General features: G+C 49.3%; 1 protein-coding gene across 3 annotated transcripts in view; it reads left to right on the top strand.

Annotated features, from left to right (window-relative positions):
- MMP17 (matrix metallopeptidase 17) overlaps positions 1–24511 on the top strand; it is an 84525-nt gene that overhangs the window by 44314 nt on the left and 15700 nt on the right. For all 3 annotated transcript variants that reach the window (XM_067306934.1, XM_067306935.1, XM_067306936.1), the window contains exons 2-4: positions 11100–11232; positions 13825–13951; positions 21543–21826. In XM_067306934.1, the coding sequence (XP_067163035.1) occupies positions 11100–11232; positions 13825–13951; positions 21543–21826 (544 nt within the window). The remainder of the gene's footprint in view (positions 1–11099; positions 11233–13824; positions 13952–21542; positions 21827–24511) is intronic.

Here is a 24511-nt window from a genome sequence, read left to right as displayed (position 1 = left end):
CGCAGGCAGTGGTGAGCCGAGGCGGCGGAGCGCAGGGAGGGGAGGGATCGAAGCGCTCCCTGTTCCCGCTGTGTTGCTTTAGCAGATGTTTCCTGAGGAACATTTTCCAGCTGGCTCTGTTCACAGCAGCCCCCAGGCTGCTTCAAACTCCACCGAGTCTGGTGCAAAATCATCCTGAGAACCAGGGAACCATGAACATGCCCTTGTCCTGTGCCATGCCCGTAAGACCCTGAACTTGCCCAGTCTTGGTCTTAACGTTTCTTCATATAGAGGTGATGTGACTGCAGGGAAAACGGGGCAACCTCAGTTCTGAATTTATCAGGGAAAGTTTTTTTCCCTCGATTACATGTGGAAGGAAAGTTCTCTTAATTTACAAATGCAGGAGCTATACCCAGTGTCATTTAATTTAACCCTTTTGTACTGGATCTGATGGGAGATGCCAATACGATGTTGCTCACAGGCGAGCTGGGACGCGCTGCCTCGGCGGCTGGTGCCGCTGGGGAAGAGGTGCGCTGGGAGGCTGCTTGCCGGCTCTGGGTGCTGCCGCCAGCTCCCGCATGCGGTGGAGAAGGGGCGTCCAAGGGAAGCACCTTTCCCGGGGCGTTATGTGAGCCGTGAGTGCAGCAGCAGCTCAGCACCAGCAGCCGCTGCCAGATCAGCGTGGGATATGTCTCGGCATTTCCAGGTGCTCCCTCTCACAGCGACCGCTGCTGGGGTTTGGTCTCCTCCTCTGCCCTGCTCGGCCCCCTGCTTTCTTACCTGGCGTATGTCGTTCGACGTGCTCTGGTCTGTCTTGTAGGTGGAGCTCAAGTGATCCCATCAACTAATATAAAAATCACTGCGCTCCACTACAAACGTGGTGCTGGGGCTCAGCCCTGGTGCCAGCGGTGCAGGTGCTCAAAGGCGTTTTTTCAAAGCAGGTCCAAACTCTGCTGCTAGTACTTACCTACCAGATGTTGCAATGGTAGTTACTTATTGTGCGACTCAATAAAACACAATATTGGTGGTGTTTAAATCCACCCGGTGGTGTTATTGGCCGCTGAGGCCACCAGAGCGCTAGAATTTATCACATCTTTATTTTTAGTGTGAGCATGAACACTTTCCTTTCTCATAAACAGCTCTCAGCATTCGGGGGAATCAAAGATGAAACCTGGCGTTTGCCGTTTAGCTTTCCCCTGAGCTAACCTGTCCTTTCCCGTGCCGCAGGCTGGCCTCTCTCGGGCACTTCGGGGAGCTGCTGGGTGGCAGGTTGTTGCTCCCCAACCCCGTCTTGGCCGCAGCAGGGACAACGCAGCCCTCGGGCTCTACCTGGCTGATGCCAGTGGGACCTCCTGCCTCGGGAGCGAAACCGCAACCCAACTTCCGTAGCCTCCTTAGGCAAGAAAGCAGAAGAGCAGAAAGCATCTGGCCGGTGGCATCTGTCACCTAGACACGCTGCTGCCGAGGGAGGGCTGTCTGCGCCCGTGGCAAACGCGGCGCCAGCTGCACCCTGTGCGAGAGGCACAGGGCTATTTTCAAAGTCATGTGCAGCAACAGGTTACCTGGTTTCGAACTGTTTTTCTAGCGAGATGAAAGAATGCTAATTCGGTCATTTACCTAAAATCCCACTGTAGTTCAATAGACTATTATATGCCAGAACTTTCTTCTTTTCTTTTTTTAAATAACTAATTGGTGACAAAGGATGTTTCACCATGACAGATAGCATTATGCAAAACTGAGGCTGATTTAAAAAAAACAAAAACAAAAAACAAAACTATTCCCATTGAAACTCCTTTTTGATGGTCATGTGAAGTTTCGATTAAAGAAAAACTTTGCATCATTCATTGCCCTTGCATGGAAATTTTTGGGATGTGATTGGAAAAAAACCCAATGTATTAAATCCCCACTGAGAAAAATACACTTTCATATTGAAAATACAAAAGAAACTACTTTGTTTTTATTTTTTGTCAGTTTTTCTTATTCAGGAAAGAAACATAAACCAGCTCCAGTAAACATTGTTCTGTGCTGTACTATTCTGCCTCCTGTCTGTGGATGGGAATTGATGCTTTGATCTTCAGTTCAAAGAGGCTGAAAATGCTGTTTCTTTGGTCCACAGAGAATTTCTGCTTCTACAACATCCCTTGATTAATTCTGCATCTCTGGAAAGGTTCTCAGTATCCATCTAACCAAAGAGATGATTATACCTTGTGTTAACATCTACCGCTGAGCGGGTGAAGGTTGCCCCCAATCAGGATAATCTTATTTTGCGCACATCTTGCACTTTGGAGTGTGTCATTCCTTGAACCCCAGGAGAACAGGCAGCGTAACGCGAGCAGGACCCTGCGAACAAGCGTTTAAGGTTACCGACGAGACCTGATCGCGTATGACAACGCTTGCGGGCGGCCAGGCTGGCATCCAGGCGCTGGCTGACAAGTGAGCGGCGCTGGAGCTGAGGTGCTCTCGCTGCTGGTTTTTGCTGACCCGGATGTGCCAGGGCCCAGGTCCTCAAGCGATGTGATTTTTCTGCTGCAAGCCTTGTCAAGGGACCCGCTGTCTTTAAAAGTTGTAGGTTGTGCCCTTTTGCAACGCTGCTGTTGTTGACCTAATCGAACATTTAGAGCAGGGGGAGGGAGAGGATATCATTAGCGGTTGCTTTAACTTCTCCCCTGAATTCTGTTCGCAGCGTCAGCTGGAATTAAAGAGCTGTTTGGATTCAAGTGAACTCCACCAGCATGAGCTAATGAAACTGTTCCTGTAGTTCAGCTGGGGAGGCAACCAAAATCCTGGTTGCAATCCAAACTGCGGTTTTTCTCCTAATGAATTAATCAGCTGATTGTGTGCATGCGATAGCTCATTAGAGAGGTACATGTCAACCTTTGGAAGAAAGTTATTGGCTTTGCACGGCCCGTAGCCGTTGCATCGCAAGAACGCAGTCCTTGGAGTCCTGCAGCACCATATGTGTTGCTCTAGTTAATGGGCGTTGTTCCTAGGGTCATTTGATCTCCTGAAAATTACTGTAAAAATTTGAATACTGTAAACCTTCTAAAACTAGAAGAAAAACTCAAACGGCCAAAAGTGATTTCCCTTCAATCTAGCTTTTGATGGTGGTGATTTTTTTTATTTTTTATTTTTTTAAGCTTCTGTCCTACTTAATGGTTTCAGTGGAGATAAAGTGAAGTCTAATTTAGAAATTAGTTCCAGCTGTTTGAGTTGTAGCTTTATTTTAATAATCTGGATCGTTAATTTTGTTGGATGCTGTGTTTGGACTTTCTTCCCGCGTGTGCGTGAAGGGCCATGATGCTGGTTGAGACTTCGCTGCGGTCTTTACAGGTTGCTCTTGCCGAGGACGGTGGTGAGAGGCAGAGTTAAGGAGGCTGCTGGGCTTCCTGGTGTTTCTCATTGTTCTTGCCAGTCTGGACCTACATGGAAGACAACAAAGTGAGAAAAGGGTGGTTTTTTTAATGTTATTGAACTTGTGTTTTCACACGAATACCATAAATGCTGCGCCAAGGGAAGTGCTGCAGACTTGTCGGCTGGGTGGCGGAGGCCGGGCCGAGCCGCTCTGCCGGGCGCACTCGGACCTCGTGTCGCTGCCGGTTGTGCTGTCGCTCTTGGTGTCCTATCGATTTCAGCTAAGCCTCCGTTTAGTGCTTCAGTGTCTGCGGAGCCATCCACGTAGAATAAGCTCCCTTTGCAAGGTATTCACGTCCGCAGAGGATCAGAAACTGTTGCGTCTCCTGGGCTTCTAGGATCACTGTCAAGGTGAAAATACTGCGGCGCTGAGAATTTTAGGAAGGTGAAGACTTAATAAATCAAAGGAAGCGATAGCAGGGCAGCTAATACAGAGCGAATCCTGCCTGTGCTGCTGTGCAGCCCGCTGCTGCCTTGGGCTTTGCGGTGTGCAGCGGTTCCTCTCCCGAAGGGCACTTCTCCTTCACGTGTTCTCCCAGCAAGCGCAATTGCCTTATCGATAAAGTGAAAGCACCACTCTGTTGAGGGTGTAGTGGGGCTTCCAGCAGGAAAGGAAGCCTTAAAATTCCGGTGCTCCCAGGTGAGCTACAAAAACGAAGCTCGTTCCCTCGGTGACTGCGCTTTGCTGCCGGGCGCGGGCCGCCCTCCCCAGCGGTGCCCAGCGCTGGCGCTTTCCGTTCCCGCGCTCCGGGGACGGCGGGTTGGTGCAGCGGCGAGAAAGGTCGCTCCGGGCCCTGCCTGCCTGCCCGGGAGCCACACACAATCCAGGTTACAGATTTGGTCTCCCAGCCTCGACAGGAGCTTTTTTAAATTAATAAAAACAACCGGTAGCTTGATTAATTACTAGAGGTTCAGCTGGGTAAAGCTTTTCATGGAATATTAATGAAAGGGATCTTCTGAGTGAAAAAAACATGCCTCGTTGCAAGCCTTGGGCTGCCCTGCTAATTTGGATATCGGACTGGGCGAGTATCCTCTCCGCATATTGCATATTCCGCAGGTTTCCCTACGCGTGTTGCAGCGCGTCCAGGAGTGCCGCTCCATGGACCGTCGTGCAGCAAAGGGGCTGCTGGAGGAAACCCGGCCGCGGCAGGGCCAGCGCTGAACCGGCCGCAATCCTGCAGGGTTCCTAATGCTTGCTTTGCCCGCTGTGGATCTTTCCTGTGTGTTTATGCAACACCCAAGTGAAAAAAGACTTTTTTTCTTTTTTGGCTAAGCTTTAGAAACATGGTTATTACAAAAAGTGGCAGAAGCATGGAACAGGCTCGGGTGGAATTTTTCTGTTTATCCTGATTTCTGTTGTGCTGTTTATGCTCTCCTTGTTATGCTGAACTGTTTTATATACTTGTAAATGCCAGCCTGCGACCCTCATAAAGAAATCAGCAAGAAGAAAACTTGCTGACTGAGTCTTTTTTTGCCTGTGGCTGTTGAATGAGCCCATCAGCTTATATAATATTAATATTTGTAAAAGCAAACCTACAGAGCTCATAAATCTTCCATAAAAGAGGGACAATATCTACATCTATTTTAAAATGAAGCAGCTAACTAGGAGCTAGGACAAAAGGGTATTGATACAAAGGAAGTGGATATATGAAAGAAGTGAAATTGCCATTTTAATCTGAAAATAGGCTCTGTATAAGCGATAGCTGGAGGTTTCATTGTTGCTGGAACCAGCGTTTTACTCTGGGTCTGGACATCACTTGACCCAGTAGAGCCCCAGTCCCCAGCTGCTGCCACAGTAATAGTGTGTCTGTCCCTAGCGTTTGATTCAAATTGACTGAGGAGTAAAAAAAGTCTGAAATTCAAGCAGGATTTGTTCACAGGGGAGAGGAGGACTTTGTTAGCATTTTTCCTAACTCTGTGTCTGGTCCAAAAAAAATTACATAAAAAATTCTGCAGTTGCAGATTCTGTTAACCATTTTTTTTAGGGCATTAAGCAGGCTTTTTGCCCATAACTTTCTGCCACAGCAATATGGGAACCCAGATGAGAAAAAATAACACAGCTTATTTTTAGTCAACAGAATGAGCTCTCAGTCTCCAAACATGCACTGGAGCAGCTCCGTGGAGGAATGATGCTGTTGGATCAGAGTTAACACAGTCACTTTTCAAAGGAAACCTGCACTTTAAAGCAGTTGCTTTAAAGCATCTTTTCTTGGGTACCACCGGCAGTGGGACTGGAGAGGAAAAATGGGGCAGAGTGTTAGAGGGGAGGGAAAACCTCTTTTTTTACGGTGCAACCCTTCATTTCTTGCGTCGTGGCATCCTTACCCCTTGGCACCGCTGTCCCGTCCCCAGCAAGTGCTCGTGAGATGGCGGCGCCCGGGGAGCTCGCGGGGCGCCCGGGCTGCTCAGCCGTGACACCTTGCTCCCGGCCGGCTCGAAAGTGAGCGGTGCCATTAGGGGGTTGTGTTTCCATTCATCTCCAAAATTTTTTGTTCTACTAGTTGACATGCCACCTTTGACTCACCCGATGGAAAACTTAAGCCGCTGCCCCGAGAGGTGGGGGCATTGCGGCAGCTTTGTCCCTGCTGCCGGATCCAAGCCCGACCGACCCGCCGCCAGGCAGAGCGTGACCCTGCGCGGGGCCCGTGGCGCTGGGGCGACGTGCTGTCGATAACCATCGCGGCTCTGTTTTTTAAGGGAAATATGTGCCTGTCATCTGCTCGCTGCTGATCAGCACGAAAGATCTTGCTGGCAGCTGTGTTTACCCACCGCAGCGCAAGGAGCGGTTCAGATGAATGGATATCTTTGGACGCTTGTGCCATGCAAGCAGTTCTTCCTTTTCTTTTTCGGAGCCTGAGCACAATGGTAAATCCCTAGTTCCGTGCTGTTCGGTGGGGGAGCTGGATCAGAAGATCCTTTGTGGACTCGGGCTCAGTCCCTCCTCCTTTCTCCCACCCTTGTATTTGCAAACTCTTGGAGAAAGAGGAAAAATCTGTTGCGCGGGTCCTCTTCTGGCGGTGGCAGTGGAAGGCGATGGCAGTATCGCTGGGTCCGGCCGGCAGCCCCGAGGACTTGGGCGAAACACAGTGGGGACTGCCTGCCCTGAAGAGTTTGCGGTGCGAGCAGACAAGACCAATGAGAGATGGGAGGCCAGGAGATACTGTTGTGCGGGTTTCGCAAATGAGGAACTTGGGGATTTAAGGCACAATTAGGTGGCGCTCGGGAGACCTCAGCATGAGCCCCAGACCGAGTTACGTACCCTGGGCCATGGCACGAAGTGACAAGCGCGGCCGTATTCATTTCCCGCTCATCTCAGAGATGGAAGCAAAGGCTTCATATTGGTTCAGTCCGAAATTTTTGGTGAAGCAATTTTTTCCTTTCGAAAACAGGGATTTGCTGAAGCTGAATCTTCCTGTAGGATTAGGTCAATTTGTTTAACTCTGCACATTTCTGAGCAAAATTTTTTATCATGTCAACTCAATGACTTGGGCAAGAAATATGTTTAAGGAATTGTAGCATTTCAGATCAAATCTAATGAAACTATTTCATTTAAACATTTAAGCTGGTGAGAGTTGTAAAAAGCTTCTTATTTTAAAAAAAGTGGAAATAAGAAGGGAACACTTTGTAGTGATCTCAGGGAAAATGTTTTCACATTTTTCATTTATGCAAGTTTATGAGTTTAGCTTTTGTCCTAATTAAGGACAAGAAAATATCAGAAAAGCTTTCACAGGAGACACATATAATTAGCCAGATATTTCCAGATGGTCTTTCTCATCTCCAAATCCGGCTGCATTTTCCCTACTCAAATTTTCTGCCACAGCAGAGGTATAATGTAAAAGTTCAATATTATGGATCAGCTAGATTATGAGGAGAGAATAAACTGGCCAGAAGTCTTACCATGGAAAAGAGATGAACGAGAGTGATATAACAGAGGTCTATAACATTATGAATATTATGGAGAAGCTGAATAAGGAATGATAAACACGATGGTCTGGATGAAAAATCATGTGCAGGAGAATCAGTGCTTGCAAGACATGTCGGATGAAGGGCTCCTTGATATTTGTCGCTTTCTTATATCTTTTCTTTAGGGAGCCTCCCCTTTGCTCTGGGCTGTACATGTGTAAGCTCTCCTTCCCTCCCTTTGGATTAAGGCAGAGAGCAACTCTTGCCCTTGCTGCAGCTAGATCAGCAAGGCGGTTGGCTAGACCAATCCCTCTCCTCTTTCTTTGCCTCTCCCAGCCCGCAACGGTGCATTCACTTTCCCCAATCGTTCTTTTCCACCTCGTTCTCCGGGCAGGCTTGAGCAAAGTTGAATTATTTAAATCTCCAGTGTACAAAAGGCTCCACTATCATTAGAGGACAAATGATGCTGTCTCCATGGCCGGAGAAGAAACCAAATTAAACCCCACCATCTTTCACAATTGATGGGCTGACTGTAGAGCTCCATGTCATAGCTGATTTTTCATGAACAATTGGGAGCAAATTGTATATCTAATTTCTGTCACAAATGTTTTTGCTATGCAAAGGGACAAATAACAGCAGTGAGAGAAGATAGAAAAGAGAGCACTTGACCTGGCCTTCAGACTAATGGTGCGAGGGGACAAGAGGAAGGCTGCAAAGCTGCTAACATGTTCCTGGTGAGATGGTCACTAACGGAGTTGTGCCATTGCATTAAACAACAAGAAATGGCAACATAAGCAGCTTTTTCTGGCTGTAATGATATGCCACCAGCCAACTATGAGAGAGGGCAAGGGAGGAACTGAATTGCCAGTGAGAAACCCAGTGCAGGAGACCATATTCCCCGATGGAGAACCCTTAATGCTGCTGCCGTAGCAAGCTTAGGAAGATCTATAATAAAGCTTTGTAAGTGTGAAATCATTTAACTGGACTTGCCGGAGAGAGGCTGAGGATGCTGTGGCATTCAGGGTGGCTGTGGCAGGTGATACTAAGATGAGAGACATTCAAATTTTAGTGATAAGCAGGTACCGACTTTTGGCGTTAATCTGACTAAATACATTTGTGATGTATTGACCAAGGTGAAAGTCTAGATCAATACCAGTCTTGAAAAAGCTCAATAGATCAATGTTTCTTTGATACAGATAAAGAAATAGAAGGTAGGTATTTATGGCATTCTTTATATGCAGTATTATTCTTTGCTGATCCTTCTGCTGAGATAGAAGATAGGAACAAGAACAAATGTAAGAAAGGATTTAGAAAGACAATTCACAGACCATTTAAGAAACAGTTGTAAGAAGGAGATTTATGGTATTATTTTCATCAGTTTTAGGTTAACAAGAGGAAGAGAAGCTCTCTATGAAAGTGCATTGTCCATTGAAAGACAAATTTCTATCAAATAATGGTCTTGGTTCTAGTGAGGTGCTTGTGGCAGTGCGATTGCAGACATGTGGCCGTGCTCTGCTCACCGTGTAGACCTCATTTGAGTTTTGGCAAGGATGGATCAGTGGGTGTTTTGCAGGCCCCCTTGGCTCCCGATCATAGAAATATAGGTGCCTGACTCTAAATACTTTAAGGCAACTGGCAGAGAGGTGGTTAAAAGCATGTTGAAATGCTAGAGAGGACAGCACAGGGAGAAAAGCCATTTATCCTCTTAAATAAATCAGTCAATCCTGTCTGGGGTTGTGGGTGATTCAAATTTCAGCTTCCTCCATTAAACAAATCCTGGCATTCCTGGTGCTGCTCAGGTGAGCATGACCATGTCCCATTTATCCAGTTGAACAAATACTCTAAACTTGAGAACCACCGTCTCCATTATCAGTGGGATATTTTTACAGCTCTTTTTTAAGATTTCATTTATGCCTTTATTCTGTAACAAGGCTTATCAATCACCAAGAATGACTTTTTAATGTAGGTCAAATTTTAGCCTGAAGCTGTTGAACAGTTTTTCTTTGTGCGGCTGCGGACACCGTGTAGGAGCTCCCTGCCCCCCAGATCTCCCTTGCTGGTGTAGCTGGAGGGGAGCAGCGCGGCTTGGAAACAGCACAGAGCAGAGCTCCCTTTGGTGGCACTTCGGCTCCTGGAAACTGAGATCTTTGCATCTGAAGGGTGTGCGTTGCCTGGAAACTGAGGGGAAGAGACAAAGCGGAGGTCCCACAGCGTGTGTGGCGTGGTCGCCCCCGAGGAAGCGTCTTGTCATTTTACGTCTCCATGGTGTTTTCTCTGCAGGGCTCGTTTGTGTGTAAGCGTTGAGGTCATCTCTTCTGGGCCTCGGATGACTGCTCCTGCGCTGGGGTTTGTCTAGGTGGTAACCAAATTGCTTCTGGCTCCTTCTTAAGCAGCCTGAAAACGGGAGAATTCCCTTGGACTTCAGCAGGAATTTGGCTCCAGCCTGTGGCTAAGGGAAGATATTAACTTTCTCCCACAAGCACTGGTTCAGTTTGGTCTCTGTGCATCTCAGTGCCCAGTTTGCTTTCCCCAGTTTTAGGAACTTCATGGTTGGACTTTGTGTCAGATCAAAACTGCACAATGAAATTCAAGGTGAAAGAGTCCAACTCCAACCATTAGGCTGCGTTCGGGGGACTTTTAGCACCTGGTGTCTTTTTGGGTCCAGCTGTCAGGGATTAGGGAGACCCCCCTCCTTTCTCTGGAGCTGTGCTTCCCGTGGCACATACCGTCTGAGCAGCCTGCAGGTGAAGGGAGTCTCTGCCCTTGGTGTCCATGCCAAGTCTGTTTCCCCCATTAATTTACCACCATGCCAAACCTCAGCCATTCCGCAAGCTAACGCCACAGCGAGGGAACCCAGGTTCCCCTCTGCTTTGAGCTCCTGGGGCCAGAAAACAGGAGGAGGAAAGGAGCTGAGAGTCGCAGCAAGACAATTAATGTTGCAGCAGGGCAACTTAGGTGCAACCACGAGAGAAGATATCTGAAGGTGTCCTGGGAGAGGGACGGACCACCTTAGGCACTGTCCCCGCGATGGAAGAGCTGTGAAGGGCGCTTGGCCATCGCCCCCTTCCCTGAGCCTGAAGGGAGGAGGAGAGGTCCCCATCTCTCACCCCTTACGGGAAGGTGTGACCTTACTGTGGCGCCTGCTGGGGATAGTGGGAAGTTTGAAGCACAGGGATCATGGTCAGAGGGGGCTGAGCGAAACAAAGTTGAGCAAAATGCATCTGCTCTCCAGCTTACACTGGAAGTCAGGGAGGTTCCTCTGTTGAACCCAGAGACCCTTCTTCAAAACCACCAAGAGTTTCAAATTTGAAATGAAGCCTCAAGTGAGGTGGGATTTGCCTGGCTCTGGTCCTCCCTTACGGGCATTTTGTTGCACTCTCTGTTCTCAGCCCTGCAACAAGTTTCCACTAAGAACTGCCAGCATCTAAGAGGAGAATAAAAGATGACTGTATAATCCCTCGGGTTAGGACTCTGCTGTTGCCATTATCAAAGATAGTTTGCAGCCGGATGGGAAAATTAAATGTCAACATTGGAATGCATGAAGGTCATCGGATCCCATTACTTAAGAAATGTATACAGATCCGTTGTGACACATTCATTTGTTAACAGAGACCACACAGTTCAATAGGGAAGTCGAGTATAAACATGTAAATGGGAAAGGTATTTCCATGTGGAACGGACGGGACCTTCAGCGCCCTCCTCTATCTCTCTCTCTCTCCCTCTGTGTATATATATATATATATATATATATACGTATATATTTCTTTCCTTTTCTTTTCTCATCATCCCTTCTACATGTTTCACAGGACTGGCTGACAAAATTTGGCTATCTGCCTCCTCCGGATCCCGTCACAGGACAACTGCAGACCCAGGAGGAGCTCACGAAAGCCATCACTGCCATGCAGCGGTTTGGAGGTCTCGAAGCAACAGGGATGCTAGGTCAGTTTTAAACAAGCCCTTTTATCTGTGGTGCGCAGGGACGGCTGGGTGCAGAGATGGCTCTGAATAAGTTTGGGGAGGAGAGAGGACTGCATGCTCTAGTAACAGTGCGTTGTGGATTGGCAGCATTTGCAGGAAGATCTAACGCGTGTGTAATGTACGGCTCCGTCTGCAGTTATAAGAGTAATTACATGGCTCAGGTGCTTTGTTGCCTTGTGCTTTCAACAACCTGAGGCAAGCAATTATTTCACCAGACCCACAAACCCTTGGGGTTCCTACCATGCTTAAAATACCTCTTGATGTGTTCAAAAAAACAAAAAAGGAAAAAAAGGCAGAGAAACTAAGGCTGGTAGGTCGTTTTGTTCAAAGCCTTAATTGCAGCATCAAACTGAGTGAAACAAAAACTCTGATTTAACCTCCACATTTGTGTATGTAGATCTTCCCATACTCTTTTTTAGGAAAAGGAGCAGGGGAGGGAGAAGAATAGCCACAGCAACACCCCAGCCACGGCTCCTCTCACCCCCTGCTCCTGCCCGTGGTGTTTTTGCAACGAATGGCTGAGGACTTTCCTGGTTCTCCTTGGAGAGAGTGAAGCCAGGGCTCAGCCACGGCCACTCGCAGCTGCACGGGGATGGCCTCATGGTTCACGCATGAGGCTTGGGTGTTTGGGAGTCCATCCCAGCGGCTGCCGGGGATTCCCTGTGCGACCCGGGTGTGCATTTAACCTGCTCCTGCCTCCACTTTTGACTCAGGAAGGTAGAGATGTGGAGCAACTGTGGGTGGGTGGAAAGGCTTCAGTTGTTGCTACTGGCTATATAGAGTTGCAAGGAGTTGTCACAGTGCTGGAGCAAGGCGGTCTTTCTGGTTAAGCATTTCACAAGCCGAGTGCCTCCAACATTGCCCGCTGTGCGAGGGCTGCTTGGGTTCCCGCCATGCTCTCAGCTCTCCTTGGGATCACCATGGCCGGGGGCCAGGCTCGGTGGCCCTGCTGGGTTTGCCCAGCCCTGGTAGCCCCAGGTTGGCCCAAAGCCCTGGTCCTGCAGCGCTTGCCCGGCGCCCGCCAGCCCAGGCGGCGAGGGCTTGGCGGTGGGTGGCTTTTGCCTGGGCTGGTGACTGCATCTGGCTGGCACGAAGCGCCCGCAAGCGTGAACCAGCCGAATCAAAGCCAGGCTGAAGTGATGCAAGTTCCCTTGCTTGGCCCTGCCTGGTTTTTCTCAATATTCCCATTGAAAGAAGAGAGGGAAGGAGAAAGCGAGCATTATCCGCGCCCCGTCAAAGGGTGCCTGTTTGCGCTCTTCCTCTCGCGGCCGGCCAGCAATCGGCCCCGTTGTGCCTTGGAAAGCGCCGAGCCCGACGCCCGCCGGCGACCTCCCGCAGCGCGGTCAGCTTGCTCTCACTGCTGCTATTTAGGAGAGAATTAGGCAGAAGCTGCTAATTAGCAGGCGCGTCTGCCGCGCCGGCTCCCGGAGCTCCCTGGCAACGCTCGGCGAGGCCCCGGCCGAGCAGCTGCGGCCGCGGCCCCCGAACCGCCCGCCGCCCTGCCGCCCGCCGCCCAGCCCTTCCCTCTCTGCTCTTAATTAAGCAGCTGCAATTATTTTTCCCTTCCACTTTACTGCAAGCTCCAGGAGGCCCAGGAGCAGGCACTGACTTGCTTTCCAATGTACCTGCACCCTCTGGTCTGGAGTGATGTTTAAAGTGGGACTTGCAGGTGGCCCTGGGTAGATTGTGGGTTTGGTTGGAGCTTGAAAATGAAGTGCTTGACTAAAGAGATGAAACCGGCGCTGAAAACTGGTGAATGAACAACATCCGTCTGCTTTTCAGCAGGTGAGAATGTTCCTTCAGTTTCAAAACTAAAAAAGAAGGAATATGAACATTTTCCAGATGAGTTCCTAGCTTAACAAAGATATAGCATATTACATGCAAACTTCTCCCCACTTTGCCAGAGGAATAACGGGTAATTCAGAGAAACAGGGAATAAAACAGAAGAAATAAAATCCTGTGTTTTAAAAAGTAATCAAAGCAGGTCACAGGGTGTTTTCCACGCAGGTTATCTAGAGCAGTAAAGTGTCATGCAGAAGGTAACATACTGAATTTTCTTCCACAGTCCATAAAGCTGTCAATTTACCCTAACACAGTCGCTGTCGTTTAGCCCAGGTGTTAGCCGACGAGCCAGAAGAGCACCCAGGCTCTCCAGCTGCGGGGCGAATGTTGTCCCCCCTAGCCCTGAGCGGCCCAGCCTGGTGGGTAGTGCAAATAAACGTGCTTTCGGCCGAAGGCTGCGTTTGGCGGGCGCTCCGATTTGGACGGCTGCACGCCGGTGCCACTGGCCACGCGGGGAAGCCGCCGCTTCCAGGTCAGCAAGACCCTGGAATGGCTCCAGGGCTGTTGGACAGGGAACGTTATCGCAGCAGCATTGCCACCGCCCGACGGATGAGTGCATTGCCGCGCTCGCTGCTGCCTCCCAAATGCCTCACTTCCCTTTCCCCTGGCCCCTGGGGGGATTTTTAACCCACAGTTTCTAGCTCTGAGAGCAGAGGCAGTAAAATTATTTCCAGCACATTATTTCCATGTTTTGCTTTTCCTTTAATCTAGACGAAGCCACGCTGGAATTAATGAAAACCCCTCGCTGCTCTCTCCCTGATCTTGCTGCCTCAGAGACCAGGAAAAAGCGGTATGCTCAGGCCGTGACCAAGTGGAACAAAAGGAACTTGTCTTGGAGGTAGGAATTAGTCTTTTGCTATTTAAATGTTGCAGCAAAGAGCTGGTCGTATGCAGACGGAGGCTACATATATATGGTTTTGTGGTGAGGCTCAGCATGACTGTGTTGAAACGCGTCCTTCCATGCTCCCAGGACCCAACGGGGTCTCTATTTAGACTCTCCTGCTGCCGATCCCAGACAGGATTCCCAGTCTTTGCCATAGGTTTGGCTTCCTGGAGCGGCGTGGCCATGGGCCGGCAGAGGTGTGGATTTGGTGGTGCATGAGCTGGGTGCCGTTTACTATATTGCAGCGTTACAGCGCTTGTTTAAAGTGCTTTCTCTTGAGTTCCCGGGGACCCTGCTGTCTCCGGAGCAGCTGCCACAGATTTGGCTGGGCGCAGGTTGTTCTTAGATTGTCCCACCTGGGATCAGAGGTTGGGAGCGTTTTCTGTGTAATGGGGTGATTTGGTCCCTGTCTTCTAGTCCTTGTCCCAGAGGGGTGTTTTCCCTTCAAGTCCTTGGGTGACAAGTGTGGGACTCTCTGAACCTAGGAAATGTGGGAGCTTGGGTCCAACTTCCCAAGCCCACCATGTGCAGGCCCCTGCAGGCGGAGTGTTTGGAAACAAGTGTCCTCTTGATCCACTGCCTGACCAAGATTCGCGCTTTCTGAGGCTCATTTTTCCTCCCGGAAAGACTGTGTGCAACAGTGATCGTTCTTCAAAGAGCAGCTGAAGAAAGCTGAGCGCCACGAGAGGCTCATGCTATCCTGAAGACACATGCTCGTGGCACAGAGGGAACTCCTTATTAATAGCAAACCACACTTTGATCCTGACATCGTCCCTCGAGCAGGTCCCTCGAGCACTGCAGTAACCAATCTTGCCATGCCTGTTACTGTTGACAGGCGGTGAGACTGTGGCTTTAGCAGGGATTTAGTCTGCTTGCAGCCTGTCCTGCAGAGACCTTGTTTTTGGGAAGGATAAATATACTTCAGCTATTAGCTTCAGTAAGAAACAATTTTGGCTCGCGGAGGGGTTTTAATAGTGGCTTGGGAGAGGGTCCTGAGGCACTGGGATTTCTGCGCCTTTACCGATCAAGTGAAGAGAACTGCCCAAGGAATGACCCCATTGAGTTATCAATTACAGAAGCACCTGGAGCGGGGCAGTGGCTGTGGCCGGAGTGCGTGGTCCCCGCGAACCTTGCAGCCGCTGCTGAGCTCTGCGTTGCTGTTACACCACTAACAACTTGCAGGGCAGCTACCCAGCTCCAGCCTGGGTAAATCTAGAGAGAGCTGCAATCACGGCAAGGCTTGAGCGTGGTGACTCTCATGGCAGGACTCAAGTCATGCTGATATATGTCAGTCGTCCCAGGCTCGAGTGCAATGTAAGAAGAGAAATAAGGTCAATCTGTGGTGGTGGCCTCAGCATCGGGGTACAAACCTGCTTCACTTTCCCTCTGAGGCTGAGTGGTGCTGCTGCAAAGGTTGCCATAAAAAAGGGTTTTAGGTCTGAGACAATTTTATATGTATGATATAAAAATTCCATCTCCTGACAAACTCATTTCTGCTTTTTATTCTTTCATCCTTTCCAAGATCTTGGCTGTTGTTCAGGAAGGGGCTATATTTTATAATTGGAGGTTGTGTAAGCCAACAGGAGGCTACAGCATTATACTCCAGTGTGGTATTTACATCCAGCACTGAGATTAGAATAGCTTTTTGGGAAACTGTCATGAAAATCTGCCAATACAGGCATAAAGTTTTACGTGCCTACCTTTTACGCATTGATTGGAGATTTAAAAAAGAGCAAACAAACCCCAAAATTCTATTGAGCTATGCATTAGAAAAGCAAAGGAAGCCTGAGCAAATGTGAGGCTGGAATAAACGGGCAAGGAGACCTTGCACAGCTGTACTGAGGGGCAGCCCCGGGAAGGGCCGCTGCGGGGGTGGAGGAGGCAACGCCTTGGAAACAAGATTTTACAGGGCTGCTGCTTGATCATGTTTCTTCCCTGAACCTTCCTCTTTTTACCCACGAGCACAGCTAACCCGGTGCACCTGGGAGGCGCAGGGAGCAAAGCGGGGCGCCTGCATCCTCACGTCAGGTTGGAATATCCTAGCGCAGGGTCAGGCACGCGCTCTCTGCTGCGCCTTGTCTCCACGGGAATTCCCAGGATATCAAGACGTATAAATCTTCTTTTCATGAAATTTTCTTGGCATGGTGCCTGGGTACCAAGGCACTCGGTTAGCTGACTGGGATCAGGTAGGAAGGGGATAAACTCGGGGACTGTCAGCGGCGGGGCCGTGGGGAACCGTGTGCTGCAGATGCCCTCTGCCAGCGCTGGGAGCTGCAGCCCCCACCGGCTCCCTGAAAGGGGTTTCCCTCGGGTTTTGCAGCCTGTTTGTGCTAACTTTGCTTGATCGCTTCCAGTTATACCTTACAGAAGGGGGATTCACAGGCAGTGTTGTCTGAGGCGGTCGAGGGCACGAGCGGAGGGTCTCCTCGCTGCTCCTCAGCCAGCATGGCCTGCACCACCAGCATCAGGACCCCCCCTTAAAATGTGCTAACTGCCCCCGAGGCACAGGGATTCAGCCAGAGCCCAGCTCTCTGAATTTTCCGGGCTTTATCTTGCTGAACTCCCAGCCTGATGCTGAACCAAGCTGACTTCCATCAATCTTTAGTTAAAGACAAGTCCCACGTGCTTGATCCAAGCTGCAGTCTTGCAAGCTGCAAAGCTCAGGGCTTGGGGTGTTGGAGCGGGAGCAAAACCTCACGGTGGCAGCCCTGCAATCTCCACGAGCATCTCCCGGCTGCCTGTGGTGGATTTGTGTTGCCAGCTGAGCTGGGATGTGGACCCACTGCGGCGAGGGGACAGCAGCTCCCTCCTGGCCAGCAGCAGGAGCAGGGGACGCTGCCGGGCAGGTGCCCATAAATAACAGCGTGTGGCCAGGATGACCCCCCTTGCGTGCACGCACGTGTGCCGGGGCTGCCCCACTGCCCCTCGGAGGCAGGAGCATCCCGTCTCGGGTGCGGGGCTGGTTCCTGACTGCCGTGACGTGCCACCAGCAGCACCTGTGGAGCCCGTCGTGGGTCTGTGTGACCCTCATGTTGCCGAAGAAAGAACGAGGCCGCTCACATCACTGCGGTGGCAGTGCGAACTCGGCTCATTGGGCCTCATCCAGCACAGCTGCTCCTTTCCCAGCCTCAGGAACCGGCTGTGAAATTTGATTTCACCCTCATCTTCTCCCTGGAATCAATTATCTCCCGTGCTGTCACGTACGGCCGAGCTGTAGGGTGCTGCCTGATGGTGTGTGCGTATTAGAAGGCAGAATAAGGATTATCGCACGGAAAGAGTGGGAGGCCGATTTCACTGATCTTTGCAACATGCTGGGAGAGCCTTCGTTAAAGGGGTTATGGAGAGCGCAAGCTCTCCAGCGCTGGTTTCCTGGCATTGCCCATCTGGAGGCTGGGGCTGTTCCCGGGACAGCGCGGCAGTGTGCCGGGTCCCAAGCTGATCTGTCGAGCGACCCCAGGCGCTTTGGACAGCGTCTACACTTTCAATTATCCCCTCTTCCCCCCACTTCAGAAAAATCAATTGGGGTTTATCAGGCAATCCATGGTCTGTTGTGTTTGGTAGTTATCAGCATTTATTTTATTTCTCTCTAGTTTCAGGGTTGCACAACATGAAGGAGTGCTTTCATTAAGCAGGAATTGATTTCCCGTACATCACCAATACGCTTTCTCTTTTGTCATCGTGAGGGAGGAAACAGGAAAGGAACCCAGAAATGCAAGTACTCATTGGTGCTGATGCTGGCCCGTGGTGGACAGAAACCTCAGTCCTCTCTGGGCTCTACTTATTAACCAATTCAGGCCCAAAATTACTTAGGGATGGGGACTAGTGAAGACACTGGCAGTACTTGCAGGAACTGGTTTAAAGCTAGCTTTTATCTGTCTGCAAGATATTCTCTTTGGGCTCCAGCTGTGCCGCTTAAAGCCGCTGGGTGCTCGGCAGCAGGCTCTTGCAGCAGCGCGGCGATGTTGCCTTGCCGGGAGGCTGCAGCTGCCCCATCGCTGGAGCTGCAGGCGCAGGCACCTCTCGCGGGGCTGCAGCACCTCCCTGCTCCCGCGGCAGAGCCGGTTGCGGCATGAACTCCCCTCTGGCACTCAGTTTTTGGAGCCTTTTCGACACGCAGCTTTGCAGAGGGCCAGACTGGTGCCGCAAGCGGGGAGTCGAGCTGGCCGGGCTGGAGAAGCCGTGTTGGCGATGCCTCTTGAGCAGAGCCATGTGGACAGGGAGCGGACTGCGACCCGTCCTGGGAAACACACCTCCGTCAGGCAGAGCCCCTTCAGAAAGCATGAACCCAATCTGTGCGCTTCAAGTTGGACCTGTTGAAGTCGGTGTGATGGGATGATCTCCCAGATTAGGTGCTGTGGCTCCAGGAGAAATGAGGTGCAAAGCTGGCTCAAGGCTGCTTAGGATAGATGTTTGCCTCGGCGCGTCCCTGGCTGCATCACATTAGATCCGTTTTCTCCTGCCCAGTTTCCGTCTTGCTCAGCTAGGATTTTACTTTCTTTAGCATCTCAATCCATAGCACCTCTTGTGGGAGTTTCTGGAGGGGGGAGTTTTCTCTCCAGTTACTCAAATCAGGCTTTTACCAGAGGCTGGAGCTCTTTAAGGGGAGTGTCAGGAGGGATTAAGGTCCAGGAGCAATGGGCGCTGATCTCCACTGGCTACCTAAGCACTGTTATACTATGAATAATAGTAATAATCAAGGTGGGAGGAAACTTCTTTAGCCTTGTGTGCATCTGCATTATGTTAGAAATGTGCTGCTTTTTCGGTGGGACTTGATAAAGCAATGCCACTGAGCATCCTGTTGATATAATAGTCTTCTCCTAATCTCACTGAAAACAATTAGCAGAGCTCCTGCAATCAAATCAGATTCTGAATTGGAAATCCTGATGGGATTCTCTTGAAAAATAAAGGAGGTAATGAATAAAGGATCAGGGATTTTTCACTTACACCTGCCGCATGCTAATAAAATGGGGGTCAGCTCAGAGGAGCAGGACCTTTTATAAGAAGCAAAATAAGTACTGATATTGTTTCTGCCTTAATTTAATGTTTCTGGAGTTAGGGATTAGAATGAATATTAATAATATTTGTCTCTTCAGACAGTGCTTTTCATCCACCAGCCTTTTACAAGTGAGATCAGATTTATTATTCTCATTTTTACGGCTGTGGAAAGTGAGGCAAAGGAAAGGAAAATGGCTCAAGCAGTAAAGCACAGCTTGAGGCAAGAAGAGCAGATAGTATTCCTGAATCTGAGTCCCATGGGCACTCAGACCTTGGAGATGAGGTCTTAAATCGTGGAGTAAGCATGGTGCGCTTTACATGTATAATTATTTATTTAGTTGACATTAAAGCTGCAAAGGATTTACCTAAATCTGGTGGTGTATCCTGGAAGATGAAGACACTTAGTTAAGGATTATCTGGAAGCCAGATGACCTTTTTTAATGTAGCAGAGGCTCACAGTGAAACCTTCAATTAGAGCAATATCAATTATATGCTGTTAGTGTGGAACCTGCTCTTCATCTGGCCTCAGCCAGCCTCTTCTATAAATTAAAAATTGCCTGAAAATTGTTTTTTCTAATCGCATCCTCATACTGTTTGTACCGCCATGTACCACTCCTTAGAGGTGTATTAGCAGTCGAGGTCTGTCTTTCTCTAGACTAGTTTAGGGATAGCAAAGGCGTAGATACGACTGATTTTTGCTATTGTGGCTGTGATATCTTTTGCCTGGTCTGTCCAGTTCATTTACGGCATCTCCAGGAGAGGCTTCCCAAGGTCTTCGGAGAAACTGTCAGGGAGGTTTCTTGCTGTCTGCTTGTTCTCACAAGTCCAAGGTTTTTTTCTGTCCTGAATTTAAAACTCACTAATTTTGCCTGGGTCAGGAAGTGGTACGCTTTGGGCTGTATGTCTCTGAGGGCACGGGATACGGAGCAAGTATTTGTGAAAGCAAGAGCAACCAACCTCTGCAAGTTGCTTGTATTCCTCTTTGCTGATCCATAATGTCTCCCAAATTGTTACATAATTGTACGCAAATTTTTACTAGTAGGAAGAGCTTGGGTGACATGGCATCCCTTCCTGACACCTGTAATTGCCTCTGGAGGTTTAGTCAAGTCATTACTTTGCACTGGTGCTGGGGAACGGTGTAATATCAAGTGATGTTCTCTGAGCTATATTATGCAGGAGGGCAAATGAGGTGATCATAATTGTTGCTTCAGCCTTTAAAATCTGTCAAGCCATGAATATTTCATGAATGCTTTGGTTAGTGTGCTGGTACACAAGAAATAAAGTGTCCATTATTACTAGGGTAGAGCTGGCCAGAAATTTTCCAGTAGAATTGTTTTCTGTCAATAATTACTCAGTCGACAGTATATTTTCCTGAAATGTATTTATTTTTTGTCAAAATTGTCAATGAAAGATTATCTAAATGTACTCTTTCAGAAGTAGGGATGCCGTGTTGCATCTTTGTCTTTTCACCTTTTATATTAAATCAATAGTATTAGGGATTCTTTCTCGAGGTTTGGTTACACAGGAAACATTGACTTTTTTTATGCCAGCTCAGAGCAAAAGGGAGGTTTGAATTACGCTGCTGCAGAGCAAACCCTGGCACACTGCTATGCCCATCTGACTTTTCTTCCAGGACAAGGCAATGTTGGGGACCGAATGGTGTTATCCCAATATAGAGAAAACATACTGCCCCCTTGATACATGCAATAGTGTAGTAAGCCCCAGGTAATCAGTACTTTTTCTACCAAGAAGCAAGACCACAGCTTCTCCACTATAGTGTTCCATCAGATATTCTGTCTTCCACAAGTAATAGGTTGGAGGATTTTGAACATCCTTTCCTCTTCCTCCTTACTATATATTGCAGTCTCAAAGATTGCTGGCAGTGTGCAGGTTTCAGAGTTTGTTTTATGCCTCCAGCAGACATGCTGGGGAATGTATGGAAGCAGCAAATCTGTCGTGGATTTACATGCCAGTGTAACGAGAATGAACAATGACCTGCTGGTTGTTGCAGGAAAACTTATGGGCCTGTGTGTGGTGCGAAGGCTTCAGAAGTAAATAATCTTTATATTTGGGTTGCACTTGGAACAAATAAGTGGTGAGGAAATAATTATCAGTAGATCTGAAAGAGAACTCACCAAAAAAAAAAAAGTTTGGGCAAGCTCTAGAATCACGGCTTTGTGATTTCCAAGGATGGGCAAGGTACTAGTTCTGGGCACAAGTGACAGACTTGTCTGTGGAAGCACAGCTAATAGCTCTGAAATGTAAGTGACTCGGATACTCACAAATACACATATATCATGTGTGTTGAGGCACTTCTCGGGTGAGCTAAGAGCTTTGTAGCCTCCTCACAGAGGTATTGTGTGGTTTGCAACTGAGCCAGGCATCTGCAGAGCCCTTTCTGGTGGAGCGCAGAGAAGATCCAAGGCATGGAGGAGCTCACTCTGAGACGTCTCTGTCATAAAACAATCAGCAGAATGAGAAAGATGCTCATCCTCTGTGTTAGTCTTATCCTTTTTTTTTTGGTTTTTGTTTGTTTTTCTCTCTCTCTCAGGGTCCGCACCTTTCCAAAAGAATCCCACCTGGGCCACGACACAGTCCGTGCCCTGATGTACTATGCCCTGAAGGTCTGGAGCGACATTACCCCACTGAATTTCCATGAAGTGGCCGGTAACAATGCCGACATACAAATCGACTTCTCCAAGGCAGATCACAATGACGGCTATCCCTTCGATGGGCCCGGTGGCACAGTAGCACATGCCTTCTTCCCTGGAGACCACCACACGGCAGGAGACACTCATTTTGATGATGACGAATATTGGACCTTCCGATCGTCAGGTACGTCAGGGTGAGAGAGCTGCAGCCAGACTCACGAACTGCCAGCTCCTCTCTTCTGCATTGATGTTTAGTGTCGTTCTGTCTCTGTTACACTTTCACTCCCCAGACCTTCTTCTGGTTCCCTCTTCAACCTTGCCAACAAGACACCACCACCCACTGTCGATGACCTTTTGTTTTCCCAGAAGCCTCACTGGCATCTCCTTGTTTCTCCCCATCATACCCACAATTGCAGGTTCCTGTTCACGGGAAACTGGAACATAGTGCCTTTTGGACCCGGTTGTCCCCTCTGCCATGCAGTTGCCATTCATTTGTGGGAGGAGGTGTACGAGGTGACAAGGCAGTGACCCCCACCCCGCCTTTGCATGGTGGCATCCAAGGCTGGGCTGGGGAGAGCCAGCCTTCCGCTAATTCATGGATTAAAACTGGTCCTGCCACAGCAGAGGAGTCCAGGTCCCAGCCACTGCCTTAACCCTTCTCCGATCTCTCCCACGCCCTATGGCTGCCTCCTGTCTTGGAGGATGGAAATCCTGATGCGAGTACAGACTGTGCTGAAAACTGCCATTTTTAACAGAAAACAGCTAGCCCTCCTGTCCCTTAGGAAGAACAGGCAGAGCAACACCAACCCGGTCTCTTCCCCGGCGTGGAGGGGCATCGGCGTGTCTGTGAGACCTCTTGGCTGGGGACAGGGTTCCCTGATTCCATCCTCTTTTGGGTGGCTTCACTGCCATGTGCCTCAGTTTCCTGTTTTTAGAGGAGCTTATTTTTAAAGCGTATTTACACTGACCTCTCTGGAAAGAGCTCTGAGGACTACAGAGAAAAAAAACTCCTATACAAGCTACGTTTGTCCTGCCATCTCTTGTCCCTTAACTGGCTTCAAGATGATTATAAGTTACGGTTTTATGGGATTTCTTTCTTTATATGTCATCTTGTCTAGCTAACAGCACAGTTTTAACAAGCGGAGGGACCTTTACAAGTGAGTGTGTCTCAGCTGTGCAAGCCATCTGTAGAAGATCCCTTCTCACAACCTTTGTGCTGGGTGCACTTCGACAGCATGTTGCTGCTGCAGTCACCAGCTGCTAATTTGCTTGTCACACCATGTCTTCTTCAGCATCCCAGTGGGCTTCTGCTCCCTCAGCTTAATGGTTTCATTTAGACCTAATCATCTTCTCTGAAACCAGCTAATATCTTCTCTCCCTGCACCCCTTTTCTCCTTTTCCTCTGTTTAATTAGATTTCTCTCCCCTGCACCACTCCTCACTGTTCACAGGCAGGAATATTCACCAGACGTGCTGGAGGACAGGGGGCTGGGATTGGCTGGAGTTAAACCTGAATGTATGGAGAACCCAATTTACAGAGACATCTGAAAGCACAAAATGAAGGTTCAGGCCAGCAGTCCCAATCGCTTCTGTTTCCCGCAACACTTTTGAGCTCGTCACTCCAGTAAGCGCTGGATGTAGTTTGCTGGTTGTTCCTCCTGCTGCATTCAGGCTCTGTCAGTCATTCGGCTGGTCCGTGGATGAATTCATTTCCTCCAATTACACCACGAATTGATCTGTGCATTAGGAGGTCCCAGAAAATGGTCAGCTTCTGCCATTGTAGAGGCATCTGGACTTGAAGGGTTCCCTGCTTCTCTGACCTCTTTGCGTCTTCCCGTGAGGTGCCCCAGATTTTGCAGAGCAGTTCAGTCTATGATCAGGAACCGGTGAACTACCACTGATGGACTGAGCTCCTGTCTGAGCTGGGGAGGCGCAGGCACCCCTTGGGTACACTGCTGGCTGATTTTCAGCAAGCTTATAAAAATATAGCATTTTGTATCTTTTTTCTCCTGGTGGCTTCCAGTTTGCATCCTCATGCTAAGCTCCACTTCTGTCCCCAAGGCTAAACCCTGAGCTGGAGTTGTGGGGGCCGAAGTCTTCCTTGCTGCTCCGAGTGGAGCACTAAAATGGTAGTGCCTCTCACTGACTGAGGCCTTAGCACCAGAAATGTTTCAAATGAAATTTTTCATCTGTTGGTGAGTCCTCATATACTAGACACTCGCAATTTCTTGAAAAGATGAGTAATAACCTTCATGCCTGCGCTGTTCCCTCTGGGTGAATGATTCTACTGTGCCAGTGTTAGACAGGCAGACCCGAGGCGCTGCATGGCCAGCCCCAGGAAGCCACAGCAAGCTGAGCTGGAGTGCAGGCTGGTGCGAAGTGATGGCTCCCAGCATTGGCTTTGGACACCCAGACCTGGAGCAGAGGGTCTCTCCCACCAGAGACCTGGGGAACATCGCCACAGTGCAGTTGTGAGTGTCCCTGTCTGGCTGAGAGGAGGATGCCTTTAGTTTTGCGCTCCTGTAAAACTAGGTCAAAATCAACCTGTTCCTTGGTTCTTGCCCCAGCTGGTGTTTATTAAGAAAGAAAAAAGCAGCAGCTCTGTTTTACAGACGTACAGAGTGGAGGCGAGCACTGAAGTTTGGTAGCTTGTCTTAGCAGAGGTGTTATTAGAGATTAAGCAGAGAGTTGCCCTCTTCGGACCTGGTGGTCCTGAATGCTGTTTGTTCAAGCACGGCGGAAGGAACTTCCACGCATTCGCCTTGGGGGGGCGGATGTGGGGAGCAGGCCGAAGGCTGGCATCCCCCGAGAGTGATTCCCTCCAAGCACGGCCAAGAGACAAGGGCATGAGGCTGGTGACAGGAGAGCTG

Source organism: Apteryx mantelli, chromosome 17 (assembly GCF_036417845.1).
Source record: "Apteryx mantelli isolate bAptMan1 chromosome 17, bAptMan1.hap1, whole genome shotgun sequence".
NCBI classification, from domain to species: domain Eukaryota; kingdom Metazoa; phylum Chordata; class Aves; order Apterygiformes; family Apterygidae; genus Apteryx; species Apteryx mantelli.
This window is presented reverse-complemented; position numbering and strand designations above follow the sequence as displayed.